The sequence below is a fragment of the Microcebus murinus genome, chromosome X (genome assembly GCF_040939455.1).
Source record: "Microcebus murinus isolate Inina chromosome X, M.murinus_Inina_mat1.0, whole genome shotgun sequence".
Classification (NCBI taxonomy): Eukaryota; Metazoa; Chordata; class Mammalia; order Primates; family Cheirogaleidae; genus Microcebus; species Microcebus murinus.
Window position 1 is genome coordinate 37499078 of NC_134136.1, and position 21418 is coordinate 37520495.

General features: G+C 36.2%; 2 protein-coding genes across 3 annotated transcripts; both read left to right on the forward strand.

Moving 5' to 3' along the window:
• The first annotated feature begins 514 nt into the window (after positions 1-514).
• On the forward strand, positions 515-722 carry GNG5B (G protein subunit gamma 5B). The gene is given in 2 exon segments (XM_075999459.1): positions 515-577; positions 579-722. Coding segments are annotated over 2 exon segments (207 nt in total).
• A 12251-nt stretch (positions 723-12973) lies between these two features.
• NXT2 (nuclear transport factor 2 like export factor 2) lies at positions 12974-19311 on the forward strand. Of its 2 annotated transcripts, none has more exons than XM_075999209.1 (4): positions 12974-13346; positions 14345-14431; positions 16079-16223; positions 17084-19311. In XM_075999209.1, exons 1-4 carry the CDS (start codon positions 13332-13334, stop codon positions 17263-17265), a joined length of 429 nt encoding a protein of 142 aa, XP_075855324.1. In that variant the 5' UTR covers positions 12974-13331; the 3' UTR covers positions 17266-19311. The 2 variants fall into 2 exon arrangements, with proteins under 2 accessions (XP_075855324.1, XP_012605799.1); XM_012750345.3 differs by lacking the exon at positions 12974-13346 and adding an exon at positions 13465-13737.
• The last annotated feature ends 2107 nt before the right edge of the window (positions 19312-21418 follow it).

Genomic DNA, 21418 nt, shown 5'->3' on the forward strand with positions numbered 1-21418 from the left:
CCTATGTTTTTCATTGTAGTAAAATATACATAACTTAAAATTTACCTGCTGTACGGTTTTAAACATACATAGAAATAAAGTCCCTAGCAACAATTGTACAAAATATTAGAGTCAGTAAATGGAACAAAACTGTTATATATTATATGTTCAGTAAGTGGAAAAAGTATTAATTTAACACAGACCGGAATAAGTCAAGGATGCCTTTCATAAGATAAAAGCCAAAAAAGGAATTATAAAAGAATATGTAACTAAGAATTAATAGAGGAGAAAATCCTATAATAAATATACTTGAATAATAAAACAAAAGTCAAATAAGGAAAAATAAATGAAGAACAGATAGGATAAATACAGAACATGTAGCAAGATGATAGCTACTAAACCAAGTATATTGAATAATTACATGTAAATGTACTAAACATTCCAATTAAAATACTAAGATTGTCAGACTGCTGCTGCTTTTATAGAAAACAAAATAGAACTGGACCCATGAATTGGCCTGACTCTTGCGTGTGCCATGTCTGAGTCCTTCAGTGTCGCTGCTATGAAGAAAATGGTTCAACAGCTCTGGCTACACGCCTGGGCTCAACTGCATTAAAGTTTCCAAGGAAGCTGCAAACTTGAAACAATTCTCTCTGCAGAATGTTCAACATGATCCCCTGCTGACTGGAGTATCTTCAAGTACAATTCCTTTGAGATACCAGAAAGTCTGTTACTTTCTGTAGTATTAATATTAATAAAATGAATCTTTCAAAGGTTTCCCAAACCACTTCTCATGAACCAGTGAATGTTCAGAATAGAGCTAAATTTGGAACCTGTACAAAAGCTTATCCCTATATGTACCATAATATACAATCTTCTATTTTTATCAGTACTTAACATCTACCTCTCCAAATTTTCATGAATTTCTATTTCACAAGGGTAATTGTTTTATATACACTGGCAGCAGTATACAATAAAATACTTAGTATAAAAACAAAAAAGGGAACAAAATGCAACTACATGGTGCTTAAAAGAGGCTCACATTAAATAAAAGGGAACAGAAAGTAAAAAGGGTGGGAATATATATCATGCAAACAGTAGGGGGAAAAGCTGATTCAGCTATATTTGATGAGATCAGCAAAACCCTGATACCAAAACCTAGCAAGGATATAAAAAGAAAGGAGAATTTCAGGCCAATATCTTTCATGAACATAGATGCAAAAATCCTAAACAAAATATTAGCTAAATGAATCCAGTAATACATAAAATGAATGATGATTTAGTGAGGTTTATACCAGTAATGATCTTGGTTTAATTTTTGAAAGTCAACCAATGTATTTTATTATATTTGCTGAATAAAGGAGAAAGCCAACAATAGATACAGAAATGTCATATAATAAAATTAAATATCTTTGATTTTTTAAAAAAAATACCAAACTAGGAATAGAAAGGAAATACTCTCACCTAATAAGAGGTATTTTAAAAAACTAAACATCATACTTAATGGCAAAATATTGAATTCTTCCTGTGAAATCAAAATGAAAACAAAAATGATCACTATCACCACTTCTATTCAAAATTGTATTGGAAATCCTAGTTAATTTAATAAGACAAGAAAAATAAATTTTAAAACATAAATATTGCAAAGGAAGAAGTAACCTCTATTCACAGATAATATGAATATATACAGAATATCCAAAAGACTCTACAAATTATTAGAAATATTTAAGTAAATTTAACAGTCTCTAGACAAAGTTAAATACACAAGAATCAATTGTATATCTATATAAATAACAGCAAACAATTAGAAATTTATAAAAAGGCAATACCATCTACAACAGCATAAAATATGAGCTACCCAGCAATAAATCTAATGAAAAAGGTTTAAGGCCTCTCCTATAAAGCATTGCTGAGAGAAATCAAAGAAGACCTAAATAAATGGAGAGATACATCATGTACATTGATTTGGAAAGTCAATACTGTCAAGATTTCAATTCTCTTTATCAGACCTTTATCGGATGTGGAGAGAGCAAATATTTTCTCCCATTCTGTAGGCTGTCTATTCACTCTAATGATAATTTCCTTGGCTTTGCAAAAGCTTTTTAATTTGATCAGATCCCATTTGTTTATTTTTGTTGCTGTAGTGATTGCTTTGGGGGTCTTCTTCAAAAATTCTTTGCCTAGGCTGATGTCTGAAAGGGTCCGTCCCAACATCTTCTTCTAGAATTCTTAAGGTTTCATGCCTTAGGTTTAAGTCTGTTATCCATCTTGAGTGGATTTTTGTGAGAGGTGAGAGGTAGGGATCCAGTTTCATTCTTCTGCATGTAGCTATCCAGTTTTCCCAGCACCATTTATTGAAAAGAGATTCTTTTCCCTAATGTATATTTTTGTCTGCTTTGTCAAAGATTAGATTACCATATGCAGATGGTTTCATCTCTGGAATCTCAGTCCTGTTCTGAAGATCAATGTCTCTGTTCTTGTGCCAGTAACAAGATGGTTTAATTATTATTGCTTTGTAGTACAGCTTGAAGTCTGGAAAACGGATACCTCCCAGTTTGTTCTTTTTACTTAAGATTGCTTTGGCTATAGGAGATCTTTTCTGGTTCCATACAAAGTGAAGAATTATTTTTTCTAGTTCTGTAAAGAATGATGATGGTACTTTGATGTGTATTGCATTAATTCTGTAGATCACTTTAGGTAATATTGACATTTTAATGATATTGATTTTACCAATCCAAGAGCAAGGTATCTGATAAAGGTCTGATAAAAAGAATCTATCTAGAACTCAAAAGAATCAACAAGAAAAAATCAAACAACCCCATCAATAAATGGGCTATGTAAATGAACAGAAACTTTTCAAAGAAGACAGAATAATGGCCAGCAAACATATAAAAAATGCTCAACATCTCTAATCATTAGAGAAATGCAAATCAAAACCACAATGAGATGTCACCTAACCCCAGTGAGATTGGCCTCTATCAAAAAAATCCCAAAACAACAAATTCTGGCGAGGATGCAGAGAGATAGGAACACTTTTACACTGCTGGTGGGGCTGAAAATTAGTGCAACCTCTGTGGAAAAGAATTTGGAGATACTTCAAAGAGCGGAAAATAGAAATACCATTTGATCCAGCAATACCACTATTAGGCATCTACCCCAAAGAGCAAAAGACATTCTATAACAAAGACATCTGCACCCGAATGTTTATGGCAGCACAATTCACTATTGCAAGGATGTGGAAACAGCCCAAGTGCCCGTCAATTCATGAGTGGATTATTAAAATATGGTATATGTATACAATGAAATATTACTCAATTATAAGAAATGACAGTGATCTAGCACCGCTTATATTTTCCTGGATTGAGCTTGAACCCATTATCGGAAGTGAGGTGACACAAGATCGGAAGAATGGGCTCCACAGGTACTCACCATCGAATCGGTACTGACTGATTAACACTATGGTGCGCACATGGTGGTAGTGTTCTCCAGGGATTAGGGGGATAGAGGGGTAGAATCACAACTGAGAGATGTGGTGGGCATTGTAGAGGGGAAGGGCATGCATCTAACCCTTGCTAGGGAGACGCAAAGATATAAAATGTAACCAAAATGTTTGTACTCTCATAATTTCCTGAAATTAAAAAAAATTTTCAATTCTCTGAAAATTTATCTAAGATTTAATGCAATCCAAATCAAAATCCCTGAAGAGTATTTTGTGTAGAAATTGAAAAGTTAAATCTAAAATTTATATGGAAATGCAAAAGAGCAAGAATTGGCAAGATAATATTGGAGAGAAAAAAAGAACCAAATTTGCAGACTTTACACTCTCAGTTTTCAAGACCAGTTGTAAAACTCCAATAATCAAGATAGTGTGATGGTGATGCAAAAACAGACAAATAAAATCAGTGGGACAGAATAGAGAGTGAAGAAATGTAATAACAATCATCTGAGTTAGAACAAAGCTTCCACTGCAATTTAGTGTGGGAAAGAATGGTCTTTTCAATAAATGGTTCTGAGTCACCAGATCTATGCTTCACACTACACACAAAAATTTATTCAAGATGGATTATACATATTATGTGAAAGACAAAGAAATAAAGCGTAAGAGAATATCTTAATGACATTTAGGCAAAGGTTACTTAGTCCAGGATACAAAAAGCACTAACCTCAAAAGGAAAAATTAACAAATTGTAGTTCATAAAAATTAAAAACTTCTGTTCCTCAAAAGACACCAATAAGAGAGTAAAATAGTAAGCCACAGATTTAGAGAAGACATTCACAATGGATTTATCTGACAGAAGACTCATATCCAGAATATAGAAAAATCCTACAAATCAACTTTCTAAAAAAGACAGACTACCCATTACTTTAAAAAATGAGTAAAACACTCAAACTATAGAGGACACACAAATAGCCAATAAGTATAGTATAAGGAGCTCAACTCATTACCTATCAGAATATGCAAATTAAAACCAGGATGATATACAAGTAAACGTCCACCAAAATAGCTGAAAATAAAAGGACTGACAATACCAAGTGTCGGTGAGAATGTGTAGTAACTGGAAGTTTCATAGGTTGCTGGTGAAGATGTCAGTTGGAAAACCATCTGCCAGAATCTATTAAATTTGATATGAGTAGCCTGTAATATAGGAGTTTCACTCCTATGTATATACTCAAAAGTAATTAATGCTCTTGTCCACCTTTAATACACATGCAGGAATGTCCATAGCATCTTTCTTTAAAAATAACCCCAGGTCGGGCGCGGTGGCTCACGCCTATAATCCTAGCACTCTGGGAGGCCGAGGCGGGTGGATCACTAGAGGTCAGGAGTTCGAAACCAGCCTGAGCAAGAGCAAGACCCTGTCTCTACTAAAAATAGAAAGAAATTAGCTGGACAACTAAAACTATTTATAGAAAAAATTAGCCGGGCATGGTGGCGCATGCCTGTAGTGCCAGCTACTCGGGAGGCTGAGGCAGAAGGACTGCTTGAGCCCAGGAGTTTGAGGTTGCTGTGAGCTAGGCTGATACCATGGCACTCTAGCCCGGGCGACAGAGTGAGACTCTGTCTCAAAAAAATAAATAAATAAGTAACCCCAAACTGAAAACAATACAAAGGTCAATCAGTGGGAGAACAAACTGTGATAGATTCATACAAACAAATACTTCACAGTAATGAAAAAGAGGGAACTACAAAGTAACAGCATGGGTAAATCTCACACTAATATTGAGTGAAAGAAGCCAGATGTTTCCCAAGATCTAAGGCACAGGAAGCTGACCAGCGTTAATAATAATGTTTTATATATTTCAAAATTACTAAAAGAATACATTTTATATGTTCTCTACAAAAAAGTGATAAGTATGTGAAGTGATGGATTTGGCAATTAGCTTGATACAATCATTCCACAATATATACCTATATCAAAACATCACATTTTACCTCATAAATGTAGTTATTTGTCAATGAAAATAAAAATTTAAATTTAAAAGAACCCAGATGTTAAAGGGTATATACTATATCATACCATTCATATGAAATTCAATAAATGACAAAAACTATTCATGATCATAAAAATCACCATAGTGGTTACTTTTGGGAAATATTGAGTGGGAGCAGACAGGAAGAAGCTTTCTGGGGCACTGGAAATATTCTCTGTTTTGATGTACTTAGTAGTTACATGAGTGTGTACTTCTATATAATCCATGCATAGTACACTTAAACTCTATGAACATTACTACATGTAAATTATACATCATATTTTTTAAAAGACATATTGTCACACCAAAAGAACAAGATCCAGCTATGTTCAACTTAAAAAAGACACACATCAACATAAGGATTCAAAAAGCTTGAAAGTAAAATAACAAAAAAAGTTATATCAGGCAAATAGTAACTATAGAAATGTTAGTAGATATATGTTAATATCAGGAAAAATATACTTAAAAGTACTAGAGAAAAAAAATGTCACTACATTAAGCCCCTAACAACATTTTCTTTCTTTTTGAGAGGGGAATGGGGAGGGTCACTTTTGTTTTGTCTATTTTTTGTTTTATTTTTACTGAGTTCATGGGCATGGGAAGAAATGTAGGCCTAGATGGCCGGAAGAAGGTAAGAAAGAAATAGGTGTTTAGTATGAAAAAGACTTCTCAGGTACTGCCAAGTAAGATAAGAAAACCTGCAGATTTTAGTTCATCTTGTTCAATGTATGTCTCTGCCTGAACCTTTCATTATGATGTTGACAATCATATTTGACATTTTTCTAAGAAATCTGCAGACTTGGCTAGCCAGAGACTTATATGGACTTCCCAAAATCTGAAAGCTCAGCCAATGCAAAAGCCTTTTGCTTCTGAAAATAATTACTAGAAGAAAAGTAAGTTTCCAGCAGGGAGTTGAAAGAATTGTTCCTTGAAGATGAGACTTGTGGATACCCTATAGAGGAGGCAATTGAAAAGTAATGAGGTGAAAATAGATTATACTCTCACTTCTATGTCACAAGAAGAAAAGGCTTCCTTTATAGGAAATTAATTCACACCTTTACTTCCTTCGGAATGGATTCAAATGGTTATAGAGACAAGCTAAAAGAAGGAGAAAATTTGATTCGGTCGCTCAGTTTTAACAACCTGCTTTGTGTAAGGCTTTTACTCAGTGTCAGTGGTTTGGGTAAGTGTTTAATATATAAAAAACAGATAACTTTATGTTCATAAACTTAAAATCTAGTAGAGGATATTACTATATACATAATAAAAGGCAGACTATAATGTCTTTTTAAAATAAATTTTATTGTATATATTTAAGGTATATAATATGATGATGTTGAGATACATATATAGTCAAATGGTTACTATAGTGAATCAAATTAACATATCCATCATCTCATGGAGTTACTCATTTTCCCCCTGTGACAAGAGCAGCTATAATCTACTCATTTAGCCAAAATTCTGAATACACTATTCTTAACTATAGTCCTTATGTTATACATTAGATGTTTAGACTTGTTTGTCCTACATACTTGCTACTTTGTATACTTTGACCTACATCTCCTCATTTCCTCTCCCTCTCCACCCCCACCCCTGTAACCACTGTTTTATTCTCTATCTCTACATATTTTACTTTGTTTTTAGAGTCCACATACAAGTGAGATAATGGTACATTTTTCTTTCTGGCTTTCTTCACTAACCATAACATCCTTGAGTTCATCCATGTTGTGGCAAATGGCAGGATCTCCTTCTTTTATGGGGCTGAATGATATTTAATTGTGTATATATACGTCACAGTTTCCTTATCCACTCATCTGTGGATGGACATCTAGGTTATTTCCATTATTGTGAATACTGCTGCTATATACCCCAAGGAAATGAAATCACCACCTTGTAAAGATATCTGCACTCTCATGTTCGTTGCAGCATTATTTATAATAATTTCTTTTTAAAGATGTACAAAAGTACTATCTAAGCAGGACTTCTGAAATGGCAAAGTGAGGACTTCTGTAAATCCACCACTCCCCAAAAGCAATGAAAACACTGATAAAATGTTCAAAATCAACTTTTGGCCGGGCGAGGTGGCTCACGCCTGTAATCCTAGCACTCTGGGAGGCCGAGGCGGGCGGATTGCTCAAGGTCAGGAGTTCAAAACCAGCCTGAGTGAGACCCCGTCTCTACCATAAAAATAGAAAGAAATTAATTGGCCAACTAATATATATATATATATATATATATATATATATATATATAAATCAGCCGGGCATGGTGGCTTGTGCCTGTAGTCCCAGCTACTCGGGAGGCTGAGGCAGGAGGATCGCTTGAGCCCAGGAGTTTGAGGTTGCTGTGAGCTAGGCTGACGCCACGGCACTCACTCTAGCCTGGGCAAGAAAGCGAGACTCTGTCTCAAAAAAAAAAAAATCAACTTTTGCAGAACTCTGGAACTTAATAAATACTTGCCTTAAGAGCATTTATTCAAGAACTGCTAAATATCTACAAGGACCACAGGGTTTGCAGTGTTGTAAAGTGACCTATTCACCTACTCCAATACCCCTCTCCGCAGCTCCACAATAATAAAAAGATAACCCACAGAATGAGATAAAATATCTGCAAATCATATATCTGATCAGAGACTTGTATCTAGATATATAAAGAACACGATCATAAAAGGAAAAATAACCCAATTTTTAAAAGTGGACAAAGGATCTGAATAGACATTTCTCCAAAGAAGATATACAAATGACGAATAAGCTCAGGAAAAGATGCTCAACATCATTAGGCATCAGGGAAATGCAAATCAAAACCACAACGAGGTAACACTTCATATCCACTAAGATGGCTATAATCAAAAAGAGAGACAATAACAAGTATTGGCAAGGATGTCAAGAAATTGCAATCATCATGCATCGCTGGGGGGGGGATATAAAACGTTGTAGCCACTATGAAAATTAAGCTGGATGTTCCTTAAAACATTAAACATAAATTATCATATGAACCAGAAATTGCACTTCTAGATATGTAGGATATGTTCACACAAAAACTTGTAAGTGAATGTTCATAGAAACATTATTAATAATAGCCAAAAAGTAGAAACCACCCAAATATTTATCAATGAATGAATGGATAAATAAAATGTTTCATACCCATACAGTGGAATTATTCTGCAATTAAAAGGAATGAAGTACTGATACATGCTACAACATGGATGAACCTTGAAAATATTCTGCTAAGTGAAAGAAGCCAGACACAAAAGACCAAATATTGTACAATTCCATTTATATGAAATGTCCAAAATAGGCAAACCCATGGAGACAAGAAGTAGATTTGGTGGTTGCCAGGAGCTGGAATGAGAATTGACTGCTAATGGGAAAAAGGTTTCTCTACAGAGTGTTAAAAATGTTCTAAAATTGTGTGATAATGCTTGAATAACTCTGTAAGTATACTAAAAACCACTGGATTGTACACTTTAAGTGAGTGAATCAGTGAATCATATGGTATGTGAATTATATATCAATAAAGCTGTTTTTTAAAAAAGCACTATTTGATGGGAACAGGACAGTTGCCAATTAGAGATCTGAAAGGAAGAGGCTGACTGCTCAGATCACTCCCCTGGTTGTTCTAGATTAGTACTGTTCAAGTTCTGAGGAAGGCAAAGATTCAGACAGGGATGCTGGTTAACTCCCAACAAGTTTAATTCCACTAGGTCCACACTTAACCAGAGAGCTTGAGGCACATCACAACCACAAACAATCCTAAGACCCGATTTATTGCTCCTACAGTGTTATCCCAGGGTCCCCAACCCTCTCCTGAACTGTACTGATGCCTTCAAGACCCCCCAAATTATCTAATCTGTCCTAACCTCATACTGTCAAATAAGTGGATGCCTAATCTCCTCTGCCATGGGTAAGGACACAATGATCCTCAAGCAGGAACTATATGACAGGCACTGACTCATTTAATTCTCACAACAATGCTATGAAGCATGCACTAATATTATTTCCATTTTACAGATTGGGAGACTTAGCCATTTGGCCAAGTTCACATAGCTAGTCTGTGGCATGGGGTCAGGATTTGAACACAGACTGGTGCCAACAACAATGTACTTAACCAAAATGTTATGCTGTGTTCCAAGAAAAGACTTTTCACACCCTTTCTAGTAACTCTCCTCAATTTATACACATATGCACTTATCTAGTAAAGAACTGCTCATATAGTAATAACATTCATTGGGTGTCGGGCAGATGGGAGGGGGGATATGGGGATGGGTATATCCACACCTAATGGGTGCGGTGTGCACCGTCTGGGGGATAGACATGCTTGGAGCTCTGACGCAGGTGGGGCAAGGGCAATGTACATAACCTAAACAGTTGTACCCCTGTAATATGCTGAAAAAAAAAATTAAGGCTGGGCACGGTGGCTCACGCCTGTAATCCTAGCACTCTGGGAAGCTGAAGGGGGAGGATCACTCAAGGTCAGGAGTTCGAAACCAGCCTGCGCAAGAGTGAGATCCCCGTCTCTACTAAAAATACAAAGAAATTAATTGGCCAACTAAAAATATATAGAAAAAATTAGCCAGGCATGCTAGTGCCTGCCTGTAGTCCCAGCTACTCGGGAGGCTGAGGTAGCAGGATCACTTGAGCCCAGGAGTTTGAGGTTGCTGTGAGCTAGGCTGACACCACAGCACTCTAGCCTGAGTAACAGAGTGAGACTCTGTCTCAAAAAAAAAAAAAAAAAAAAAATTAAAAAAGGGCTTTTGTCCCCCACCCACCCAACATATTTTTCATGTGGTTTTAAATTCACTGCTCTGATGGACCAGAGCCCAACACTGGTTTCTCTATTATCGGTTTAGCCAGCCTCCCACCTTCGTAGCACATTAATGTAGCAATTCCTCCTCTGTAGCACAAAATTCCGTGCAAAAATTCACTGCAAAACTCTGAGCTCTCCCTCCACCTCTAACTCAGCTGTCCCTTTCCAATACTCCCAGCACTCCTTTGTTCCTTAGCAGTATTGTCCACACCAATAGCTACCCTCATAGCCATAGGAGAGGTCACATCCCTTGGGGTTCAGGGGATGGGAAATGAGGGAAGGCTTCATGGAGAAGACTTCCCTTGTCTTGGTCCCTGAAGGGCAAGGAGAAAGTGAAGGGAAAAAATATTCCAAAATAAGCATAGTATAAGCAAATGCATAAATAGCAAAATGTCTAAGAGAAAAAGACTATAGGATCAGTTTAGGGTTGAAATACTAGGTCCAGTAGATGTGCCATCTTGGCCACTTTATTTAACTTATTTTAATTTGAATTTAAAATCCTAAAAATTGGGATAATAACCTCCTCCTCTCTGGGGGTTGTGAGGATTGAATGAAGTCATATAAAACTGTGGTCCGCAACCCCCAGTCCTTGGCCTGTTAGCAACTCTGCCGCATGCCCCCCACCTGCCCCTTTCCCACCCTGTCTGTGGAAAATTTGTCCTCCATGAAACTGGGGAGCTGCATAGCAGGAGGTGAGTAGCAGACCAGCAAGCCTATTTACAGCCATTCCCCATCACTGGCATCACCACCTGACTTCCCCCCACAACCTCATCAATGGGAAAACTGTCTTCCATGAAACAGGTCCCTGTTACCAAAAAGGTTGGGAACTACAGATATAAAATAACAGCTCTTAGTCAAGAAAAGCAATCACCAATAAAGCCGTAAACATGAGTCGTTTTTTGTTTTTTGTTTTTGCTTTTGTTTGTTTATTTCTAGATCAATTTGCCAGGACTATCGCCAACCCATTATCCTGGAACAATTTCTCTGAAAGATTCCTTTGGTTTCAAAGAAGAATGAGTCATTTTTTGACAAACTGTAGTGGTTAACTTCGCCATTGTTGTTGAATTTGGGAGAGAAGTTTGGAAGAGTAAATTGAGACCATACCAAGGTAGGTCTTTAAATATTAGGAGAATTTTGAGGAAAATAAGAGACTAGAGTAATAAAAGTTTGTATATAGAGGAGAAAAGGAAGGAGGGAGAGGGAGACGAAGGGAGAGGAAAGGAGGAGGGAGAGTACAGGAGGTGCAGTAGAGAGGGAGGAAGTGGAAGGACAAAGGGAGGAGTGGGGGTTGCTTTAGGGAATGAGCAGAACTAGACAAGTTACTTAGAATTCCTTTGTAACTCATTAATGTTTTGCTTCTTGTCTAGCACTCCCATTACACTGTGAGCTTCATAAGGATATGGATCACATCTATTTTGTTCACCACTCTGTAGCCAGAGACTTGCACAATGCCTGACACAAAATAAATAATGAATATTTGTTGAATGAACAGGAATTATGACAATGAAGACAGATCAATCAAAAAAAAAAAAAAAAGATTCCAAGAATTCAGGCATAGATGACTGAGAAAATACAGAAGATTAGAAGTGCAGAGGAAGTGCAGAGTGAGTTTGAATTTTGGACTCAATGGGTTTGAGAAGACTATAGTGCATGCCAGTGTTCATGTTTAGCAAAATTCATATGTGTAATTGGAGCTCAGAGAAGCAGGGGTGTCTGCAGGTAGGTTCTTGAGACTTATTAGCATATAATAGCTGTTGAGGCCACGTGGAGGGAGAGAGGCTTTAAAAGTGGGAGACCCGCCGGAAGTGACCTCACTCCAAAGCCGGCAGAGGAGAGGATACGTTGAGAAACAGTTACAGTTAGAGCTAGACAGACCAAAGGGAAGACAGCCAGAAAAGCATTAAGATTGAAAGTATGAAAAAATTCAGAAAGGACGGGTCTCGGGGAGACAGAGGAAGACACCATGGAAGGAGTGACAGTTATCGTGACGAGCCACACACCAGCCACTCATGGTAAGGCTGCAGCAACTTCTAATTAATTTGACAATCAAATACATGTCATTGGTGGCTTTGAGATGAGCGGGTTTTAAGGGATGCGGGGGGCGCCAAGCCAGATTGCCACGATGGTTAATACTGTTTGAACCGAAATCTCAACTACTTTGTGACCCTGGGCAGGTTCACTGTGTCTTAGCTGTAAAAGGTCGAGACTAAAGTAATAGCAACTACCTGAACGTTATTATAAATAAGTGAATATATGTAAAACTTCTTAGAAGAGTACTTTACACGTGGTCACCACTGACATTTTAGAGTATTTTAAGGGATAACTAGCTGTTAAAGGTAGTGAATGGCACTGTAAACTAATTTTTGTTTGTGGTCTGTAAGATTTAAAAATACATTCCAGAATGAACTGGATGAGGCTTTTCTATTGAATATGGCTAGTGTAAAATCAAATAGTGAATAATTTCAGGCATAATGTGGAAGCATCGCACTTTAATTCATCGAGGGCCAGTTCTTCAAGAATGTTCCAGAAAGCTAAGCTGTTTCCTACCAGTCATGCGCAATATAATTGCGCGCCTTTTCCCAAGCTCCACCCCCTTTCCTATAGCCTATACGGATCTAGTAGGTCTCCTCGCGTTTCTCATTGGTCTTCAGTGGGCTTTGGCTCCGCCTCCTGGAGCAAAGAAATACTCTTAGCTGGACAGTTTGGTTTTACCTTGTCCCGGGGTGCGTTGTTGGATAATTGGGTTACTTTGGTTTTGAGTATACTGTTTGCCAAGGCGAAGTATTTTTTTCCCTTTTAACTAAGTTAATAAGTATCAAACAACTAGATAAATAAGGCGGATGGGAGGGATCAGTCGGAACTGAAGGAAGGTGCCACTTAAGATTGGAGGATCGGAGTGCTTTTAACATCGGACCGAGCTACTTCCGGGAAAGAATGGGCGGGTAGAAAATTATGTGCGTTTGGCGGGTTTCGCTCTCTTCCTAAATATTTGATTATTCCGCAGCCGAGGGAGCCGGACACGTGAAGAGGTAGTGACGCCACCACTGCCGGAACAGACGGCTTCGGGTTCCCCGATGGCTACGTCTGTGGTAAGTGCCTCGGTCGCGGCAGGGCGGCTGGACGCCAGAGCTTGGGAGGCTGAGGGGAGGGGCACTAGGACGGGCTGGCTGCCGGTCACGTGGGCAGGTGGCGAATCAGGGCCTGGCTGGCCAGGCATGGGGCGGGGCCCACGCCGTGCTGACCGCCCAGTCGCCCCCTGCTCCACTCCGGTGTGTGGTCGCATTAGGTCACAGAAAGAACTGTGAGGTGGAGAGTAGTGAGAGGCCGGGTGTTGGGGTCTGTTGTTTATGGCTTTCAGTCTCCTCCACTTGATTATCTTCCTCTCTAAAAATCACTTTCAGCCACCTGAGAAAGAAACTAAACTTGCGATTCGTTCTTCTTAATTCAAATAATAGACCGGGCCGGTAAATGGGGGAGAAGGTACTTATTCCTCAGTCCTCCTATGCGGACCCCAAGTTTTCTTCGTTTTACAATTCTTTTACAAACACTGGTGACTGTTTACGTAATGAGAGAAAGTATCCTAAGTGGAGCTGCCTAGTTTTTCAAGTAGTTGAACTTCTTTCATATTATGCTTTTTATTTTCCATTCGACAGCTTTCAAGTCTGGTCGTAACTTCTTGTTTGAAAAGAAAACTCAACACTTTTCTAGCTTACTCAGTGGCAAATTTCTCCACCCCCTCCCCCCTTTTTAAGGTCTAGATGGCTCGCTTTTATTGAGGTGAATGTTTTGTAAAATATTGAAAGTCTAAAGTACTTAGCTTCCAAGCAAAGATTATAAATTTATATGTGAAGAGTGAAAAAAAATGCATTGAGATGATTATGCCCTAAAGACATGCACTTAAAAATAGTGGAAATTTTTAAAAATGGAAACTTTTCAGCCTTAAATTTTAAAATGTCCAAATTTGTATGTAAGAATGTAGACTGTGTAAATATAGTGGTTGAAATAAATCGCCAGCTTCTGTTGTTGGTTTTGTGTTTGTGAAGGGTTGGAGGAGTGGTAATTTGCACTTCTGAAAATTTTTTTGTAGGATTTTAAAACTTATGTAGATCAGGCATGTAGAGCTGCTGAGGAATTTGTCAATATTTACTATGAGACAATGGATAAAAGAAGACGGGTGAGTGTTATAGACTCTACTACTCTTTATTAAATACCAGTTGTTTTGAGCCAGCCATTCATCTAACTTGCATAAGTGGTAACTGTGGACTTGTTCTTTAAAAGCAAATTGCTTAGGGAAAGATGGGTATGGTATTACTGGGAGTATGGGACCTGGAGTCATAGCCCAGGTTTACCTTTACCTAGTTCCTTGTCCCGGGGCAAGTTGCTAACTTCTCTTAACGTTATTTTATTTTTAGGGTGACAATAATTAATTTAAATACTGCGCTGAACATGGGGTCCAGCATATATTTACTTAAATATTTAAATATATTACCCTTTCTTAGTCCCATCATTTAACCAATATGGTTAAAGTAGTATTAGTGCTAATGAAGGAGTCCTGATTTGCTCCTTTTATTTCATATATTTATAGATAATTTCTGATTAAGGCTCACAATTATAGCTGGCATTCACAAAGAGGATCCACATAGCTTGGATACTTTTAGTCTTCAGTAGACCAAGATTTCACTTTATCAGCTTTTTCATAGTGATTTACCCTGGGCCATATATTCTAAGTAATTATTTCAGTACTTTGTCTAGGGAGTCTTGCCTAGGTTTCTTACCAGCATAGGACTGTGTTTTAGAGAACTTCTTTTATCCTGCACATGCAAAAGTTAATACCCTATATCTAAAAACCTAGTTTTTAAGGCAGAAGATAAAAGAAGTTCCTTGTTCTGATGTTTGTTGACAGGGACGAAAGAGGTAACAATGAATGTTTATTGTCTTGTCTTGAATGTTTATCATGCCTTGCTGTTTTCAAAAATAAAGTAGCAAATAAAGGCAACATAGTTCATTACCAAAGATAAGATAATGTGTTGGTCTTTTAACCCAAGTTAAATTTTAGAATTAAGCAAATAGTGTATCCTGTGACCCCAAAGAGTTAACTGTTGAATGTTTGCCTCATTTGGGCCTTAACTTAATTGACTTGCTAAAAGGTCCGCTTTAGCAAGTACTCACAATTCTTTTGAACTAAGTATGCTAATAGAGTAGTAAGAAGAGGAAATAATTCTTCCTAATACATTCAAATATTAAATGATTCACATGTTTATAACCACAAGGATTAAAGTGTACAGGTAGGGATTGATTGACAACTTTATTAATTCTCAGAATTAGAGAAGTAACAGTGATTAAAACTGGTTTGGGGCTGCATGTGTTTGGAACTTGTGATCATTTAATTCATTTTAATTCAGAAAGTAAGACTTTAAAACTCTCAGGCTTGCAAGGTTTTCTCATTGTGACTAAAGTGAAATATGAAAAAATATATTTTACTGCCTAATTTATAAAGAGTAAGATAATACCTATTTAAGGCCAATATTTTAAGACAGATACCTTGTTCACATTGGTTTCCAGTGGAGGTGGGGGTGTGCTAGTATTAGTGCTAATGAAAGAGTCAGCCATTATAGGAAATGTTTCCTGATTTGCTTTTTATTTCATATATTTATAGATAATTTCTGATTAAGGCTCACAACTATAGCTGGCATTCACAAAGAAGATGGAGGTAGAACCATGAAAATGTTTATATACCATCTGTAATCTTTTAATTCATGTCTATAAACTGCTTACCTACAAAAAAACTCTTTCCCTTTAAAAAATTTTTCTTTTTTGTTAGGCACTAACCAGGCTGTATCTGGACAAGGCCACTTTAATATGGAATGGAAATGTTGTTACAGGGCTGGAAGCCCTAACTAATTTTTTTGAGATGTTGCCTTCTAGTGAGTTCCAGGTCAACATGTTAGATTGCCAACCAGTTCATGGTAAGACCATGGTCTTTCAAGGTATTTCCTTTGTTTTCCTTTGGTAAGCACTGAGATTTTACATTAAAAGCAGCAAGCAACTTTTAGTGATAGAAATACTTACTTGAGCAAGTTAAATATTAGGAAGAATTCAACTGTCTAATCAGACCTTTGGTCTTCCTTTAGATGCTTCTCCAGAGAACCACTAGTAGGTTTTGATCGATTGTATGATTATAGCTTATTAAAAGTTGTATGAAAAATTGAGACTAAATGTGATTTTTGTTAATGGAAAGATTATCTATTTTCCCCAAATAGATAGTTGCCTGCTGGGCCCTTAAATGTATCCACAAAAAAATTATACCATATCTCTGATTACTTTGTTTCAGTGTGTTATCACCTATTAAAATTTCACAGAAATTTTAGTCTGTTATGTAAAAGGATGACTTTTGGCAAGATAGAATTTAAGATAGATTGATGCAGTTTATAGTGTTAACCTCTAGGTGGGGCCCTAAGTGTCTTTAGTTGTGGTTTAGGGTATTTTTTTTTCCTTTATAGTTCTTGAAAAGAACGGTAACTTCACAAATAGAGACCCAATGAAATATTAACTCATACAGGAAGCAAATGGTCCTGTGCTACATATAAGCTCTTCATTTTGAAACTTTAGAGTACCCTACATATTTCTACACTGAAAATAGTTTTCGTGTCTTTGAATGAATATTTAGTTTTCTGGCTTTGGATATTCGTACTTAAGATTATGCTCAAGGTAAAGAAAGCTTATGAATTTTTTTTAGCATTAGGTCATAAGCAATGTATATTAAGCCTGAAAATCTGCTTATTTAAAGACACAGACTGACCTCTTCTTTTTTTGTTTGTGGATGAAGAGCAAGCTACCCAGTCTCAGACTACAGTTCTTGTTGTGACCAGTGGAACTGTGAAGTTTGATGGAAACAAACAACACTACTTCAACCAGAGCTTCCTGCTGACTGCTCAGTCCACTCCTAACAACACTGTATGGAAGATTGCGAGTGATTGCTTCCGTTTTCAAGATTGGGCTACTAGTTAAGGGGGGAAAGTCCATTCTCCTTTGGTCCATTAGTCCCAGTAACACATTTATGTGAAATTAATTCATTTCATTGTAGAAGCACTATAAACTAGTATGTGCTGAGATAAAATTTCTTCAATAATTTTTTATCCTTATCAGCACCTTTTCTAGTAGCTGCCAGTTTGAATTGTTGCCCTTAAGAGCTTTAATGCTAGTTTTTTACATGCCTTATATACATTCCACTAATGACATTCTTATAGTAGTATCAAACACATGATCTTGATACTTAACATACTCACTGTGAACCCAGCCTATCACAAAAATAAAATCCTTTTATAATACTATCCATAGGATATCAGCACAATATAACTCTGGGAGGAAGTGGAGTGGTTTTTTTTTTTTTTTTTTTTTTTGGTTATTAGGTTAATTTTGTGGTTTTTTAAAGCACATGCCTGTTTTCAGTTAGCATTGATAATGCAGTTTTAATATATGGCTTTTTCAAGTCAGTTCAATGAAAACAGTGCAAGTTTAGGTTTGTGTAACTACTCTGACATTTGTAATTCTACATTGGAATTACATGTAGATATGTTCAGTAGTCTTTTGTTAAATTTTTTATGTTGGCATGTTTTCTTACAAAGTGAATTAAATCAACTAGAGACGTATAAAACGTTCTCAGTTGATACCTACATACTGGGTACGTTTGGTGGCTTAAAAGTTAATCTTAAAAGATTTTTCTTGGCAGCTCTAGGTCTGTAAATTTAGGTAATGTACGATAGTAGAACGAATAGCTTTAATGGGAGAATGAGGAATGAGAAATACAGAAATCCAAGGTTGAAGCCAAAAGTAAGATGGGTGGCCAAATGGTAAATTTTTGGTACTTATTTTCTACCTCCTAAAAATGTAACTTATTTTTAGGATTTAACTCACTAAGTTAATAGGTATCCTTGTCAAATTGTCATGCGTGTAACTTTTGTTCTAAAAATTATTTTTTTAGGTCTTTCCACTTCACCTCATACTTATCACCAATATATGTCTCAACTTATTCAAGAACTTGTGGGAGTAAAATGTTAGCAATAAGCCTAACCTTGTAACAGGGTCTAACACAAAAGTTGGAAACAAAGCCATTGCTGTCTTTTTGTGACACCCTTAAATTTTATGTCTTCCATGTGAACTTTAGGCCCAAAGTTTCTCATGTATTACCCACCACCAAAATAAGTGGGTTTTTTCCTCCTGTGTTTTGTACTGTCAACTACATTATCTTTCCCTTAATTATTTAGGTTAATTATTTAATTTTATGATTTGTTTTTCTATAAAGCATTGAGCAAATAGATCTGTTTTAAAACATGTTCCTGCTGTGTGGCTAACTCATTGTCTTTTTAAAGAGAAAATAGAGAACAGATCTTCATGATAAACTTCAAAAGAACAAATTGGTAAATTTTATGTTTCAACTTCTAAAGAGAAAAAAAGCAAGCTTGGTTTTTTCTTAAACTTCTAATGTCTTTTCCATTTTAATGTTCTTAAGCTAGATATGCCAGCTTTGTTTCTACATTGCAACCAAAAATTAATGTTTCTTACTACTTAATTTTAAAACCAGTAATTCATTTACTCTTGCCCGAAGCTATACACTATATTTCTGATATACTAATAAAAGAGAATTAAAATAAGAGAAAGGGGTGGAATTGAAATTTAGACTATACCATCTTGTAGCACTGATCAAAACTTAACACATTATATTCGACCCAAAGTGAGCTTATTCTTTTGGATTGGTTTTCTAAAACCATAGCTTTAACAGCAACAATCAAAATGCCCAAACACTGCCCTTTCCCTTAAAGAGAACAATCTCAAGTAAAAGCTGCATATAACTAGCAATAATGGAATTGAATGGTTGTGCGTTGTTCATGAGTGTTGTATGTTTTAAGACTTGTCTATGGATTGCTATTTTCCAAACTCTGAAACTTTTAAACGGCTGGAATTACTCTTATGTGGACTAGACTGTATTTTTGACATGCTCATATTTTTATAATTTGAAAAAATAAAATTTGCCTTGTGACAAGTTTTCTCAAGATTGTTTTAAGGTCTTTTGGTTTTTGTTTTTAAGGATTCAGAACAGGTATTGTTTCTTTACAAGGAAGTTTTTCAAATGAAAAGAAAACATTAGAATATTGAAAACAATAGTTGACAACTTGGACCATTTCTTTTGTCCTTTGTGTAGCCCATCCTATTCTTCCCCTTTTCCTACCAAGTATTCACATTCCTGAGATCACTTATTTGAGGTAGCAGTAAAGTTGTTGGTAAGAAGTTAGAAATCTTAACCTTGAGAAACTAGCCAAAATACTATATTCAATAGGCAGTGAAACCAAAATACAATTGATTTCCAGAAAGAATAGTCTCATTATCCTTAATTCTACATTAAAAATAAGTCAACAGATACTTTTAGAGAGGAGTGAGAAGAGACAATAGCCCTTAAAATATATTTAATCTCGTCAAAGATGCATGTGTTTTACATATTTTAACATCCCTGAAATTGGTATGCATCTTGATGCCATATCATAGTTTAATCACCCTTTTTTCCATTTCTCAGTGGTACATGATGACAAATCTTATAAACAATGGCATCTTCGATGAAATACAATAATGAGTTTTGCCTAGATAAATGGTTAGGAATCTACTTGGGTCTAAATTTGTAGGTATTAGTATAAGTGAAAAGCTGTAAGCTTTAAGAGGCTAGTAACTCATGACTCAAACCCTGTCACCATGTCATTTGTACTTCATGACTATCCCATATGGTTGGAAGAGCCACAGACTTTAATCATGCATATACCTCAGTGAATTTGAGTGATGATAACATTTTCCTAGTTTTTGGAAGTTACCTAGCAATGTATGGTATATCTGAAACAATAGTTTCAACAATTTAAAGGATAAGCATAGTGTTTGAGAAAAGAGCAAGAAGTTAAATAAAAGCTAAGAAGGTACTGTTAGTTCTTTTATTGTGAAATTTTGGTAGATTAATTATTGCCTGAAATTGGGCAGGAAATTTTGTAGAAGGGGATTTCATTTGCTGCTGCTTATAATACAATTTAATATAGAATGGAAAGGATAAGCATGCTTTATCCTTTCTATGTGTGCTTTAACATAACCACACGAATTTAGGAAAAACTGGTAGGGTATATTAGGGTTTTTGATTTTACCGTTGGTTCTATACAGTTTATTTCATCAAAACGCTTGTTACCAAACTGCTGTATTCTATTAATAAACATACTTGCCATTTGCCAAATGCAACTTTCTGTACAAAGTAGTTGTTGGCGACTCAGTGGCCTATATAGATCAGTCTGGCTTTCTAGACAAACACTAAAAGGTAGAAAAATGTAGAGTATTATTGGAGTAATGTGTCAAATGGAGGGTCTTAGGATACAGCATAAATCTGGAATAAGGTATATGCAGGATTTAGATAGGTGGCTTTCAAAATTTTACTATGACCCATAGAAGTATATTTGACATCACGACCCAATATACAGATGCATAAATAAGCCAGTAAAAGATATATACAAAATATAACTCAAGATTACCTTGCAGTGTTTTCCTAATATTTTGTTTCAGTTTATTACCTTTTTGAAAATGCTAGTCATAACCTCAATTGATTTTTACAATGAGCAACTAGAAAAACAAAAGTAGAGCAAGCGTATTTTCACTATCACTTTCTAGTAGGGGTATATGACTGGCTTCTAAAAAGTAGTGTCCTTATGTCAGTGATGTCACTCTGACTTAGAAGTGATCAAAAACAACTTTCTCCTCTAGCCTTGTTATATTTGTTGAGGGCCATGAAGGGCAGCACTGTTTGCCTCCCAGTTCTTGGCTTGCACCAGAAGTTCAGAGTTAAGAAAGCAAATGTTTAGGTTAATTTTTAGGCAGAATATGGGAGTAGGATGAGTGGCAATGAAAAGGAATTGAAACGGAGGAAGCTGCTCTATTTCAGATATCCAAGCAAAGAATTGAGAAGGCATTCCAGCAAAAATACTTTTCAACATGGTTTGATATTACATAAGTCTGTATTTTGATAAATTATAAGTCAATTTCATGTATTTTTTTTTCCTTTTCCTCCCTTCTTGAACACCACAGACGTCTACAAATCAACTCCTTTGGTTTGACTAGGGCTATGGTGGTCTCTAAGACATAA

Bases quoted from the DNA above. Each gene is read 5' to 3' on its own strand.
- NXT2 (XM_075999209.1), top strand. The intron at 14,432-16,078 runs GTGAGTGTTATA...CTTTTTTGTTAG, and splicing joins CAATGGATAAAAGAAGACGG to GCACTAACCAGGCTGTATCT. The intron at 16,224-17,083 runs GTAAGACCATGG...TTGTGGATGAAG, and splicing joins AGATTGCCAACCAGTTCATG to AGCAAGCTACCCAGTCTCAG.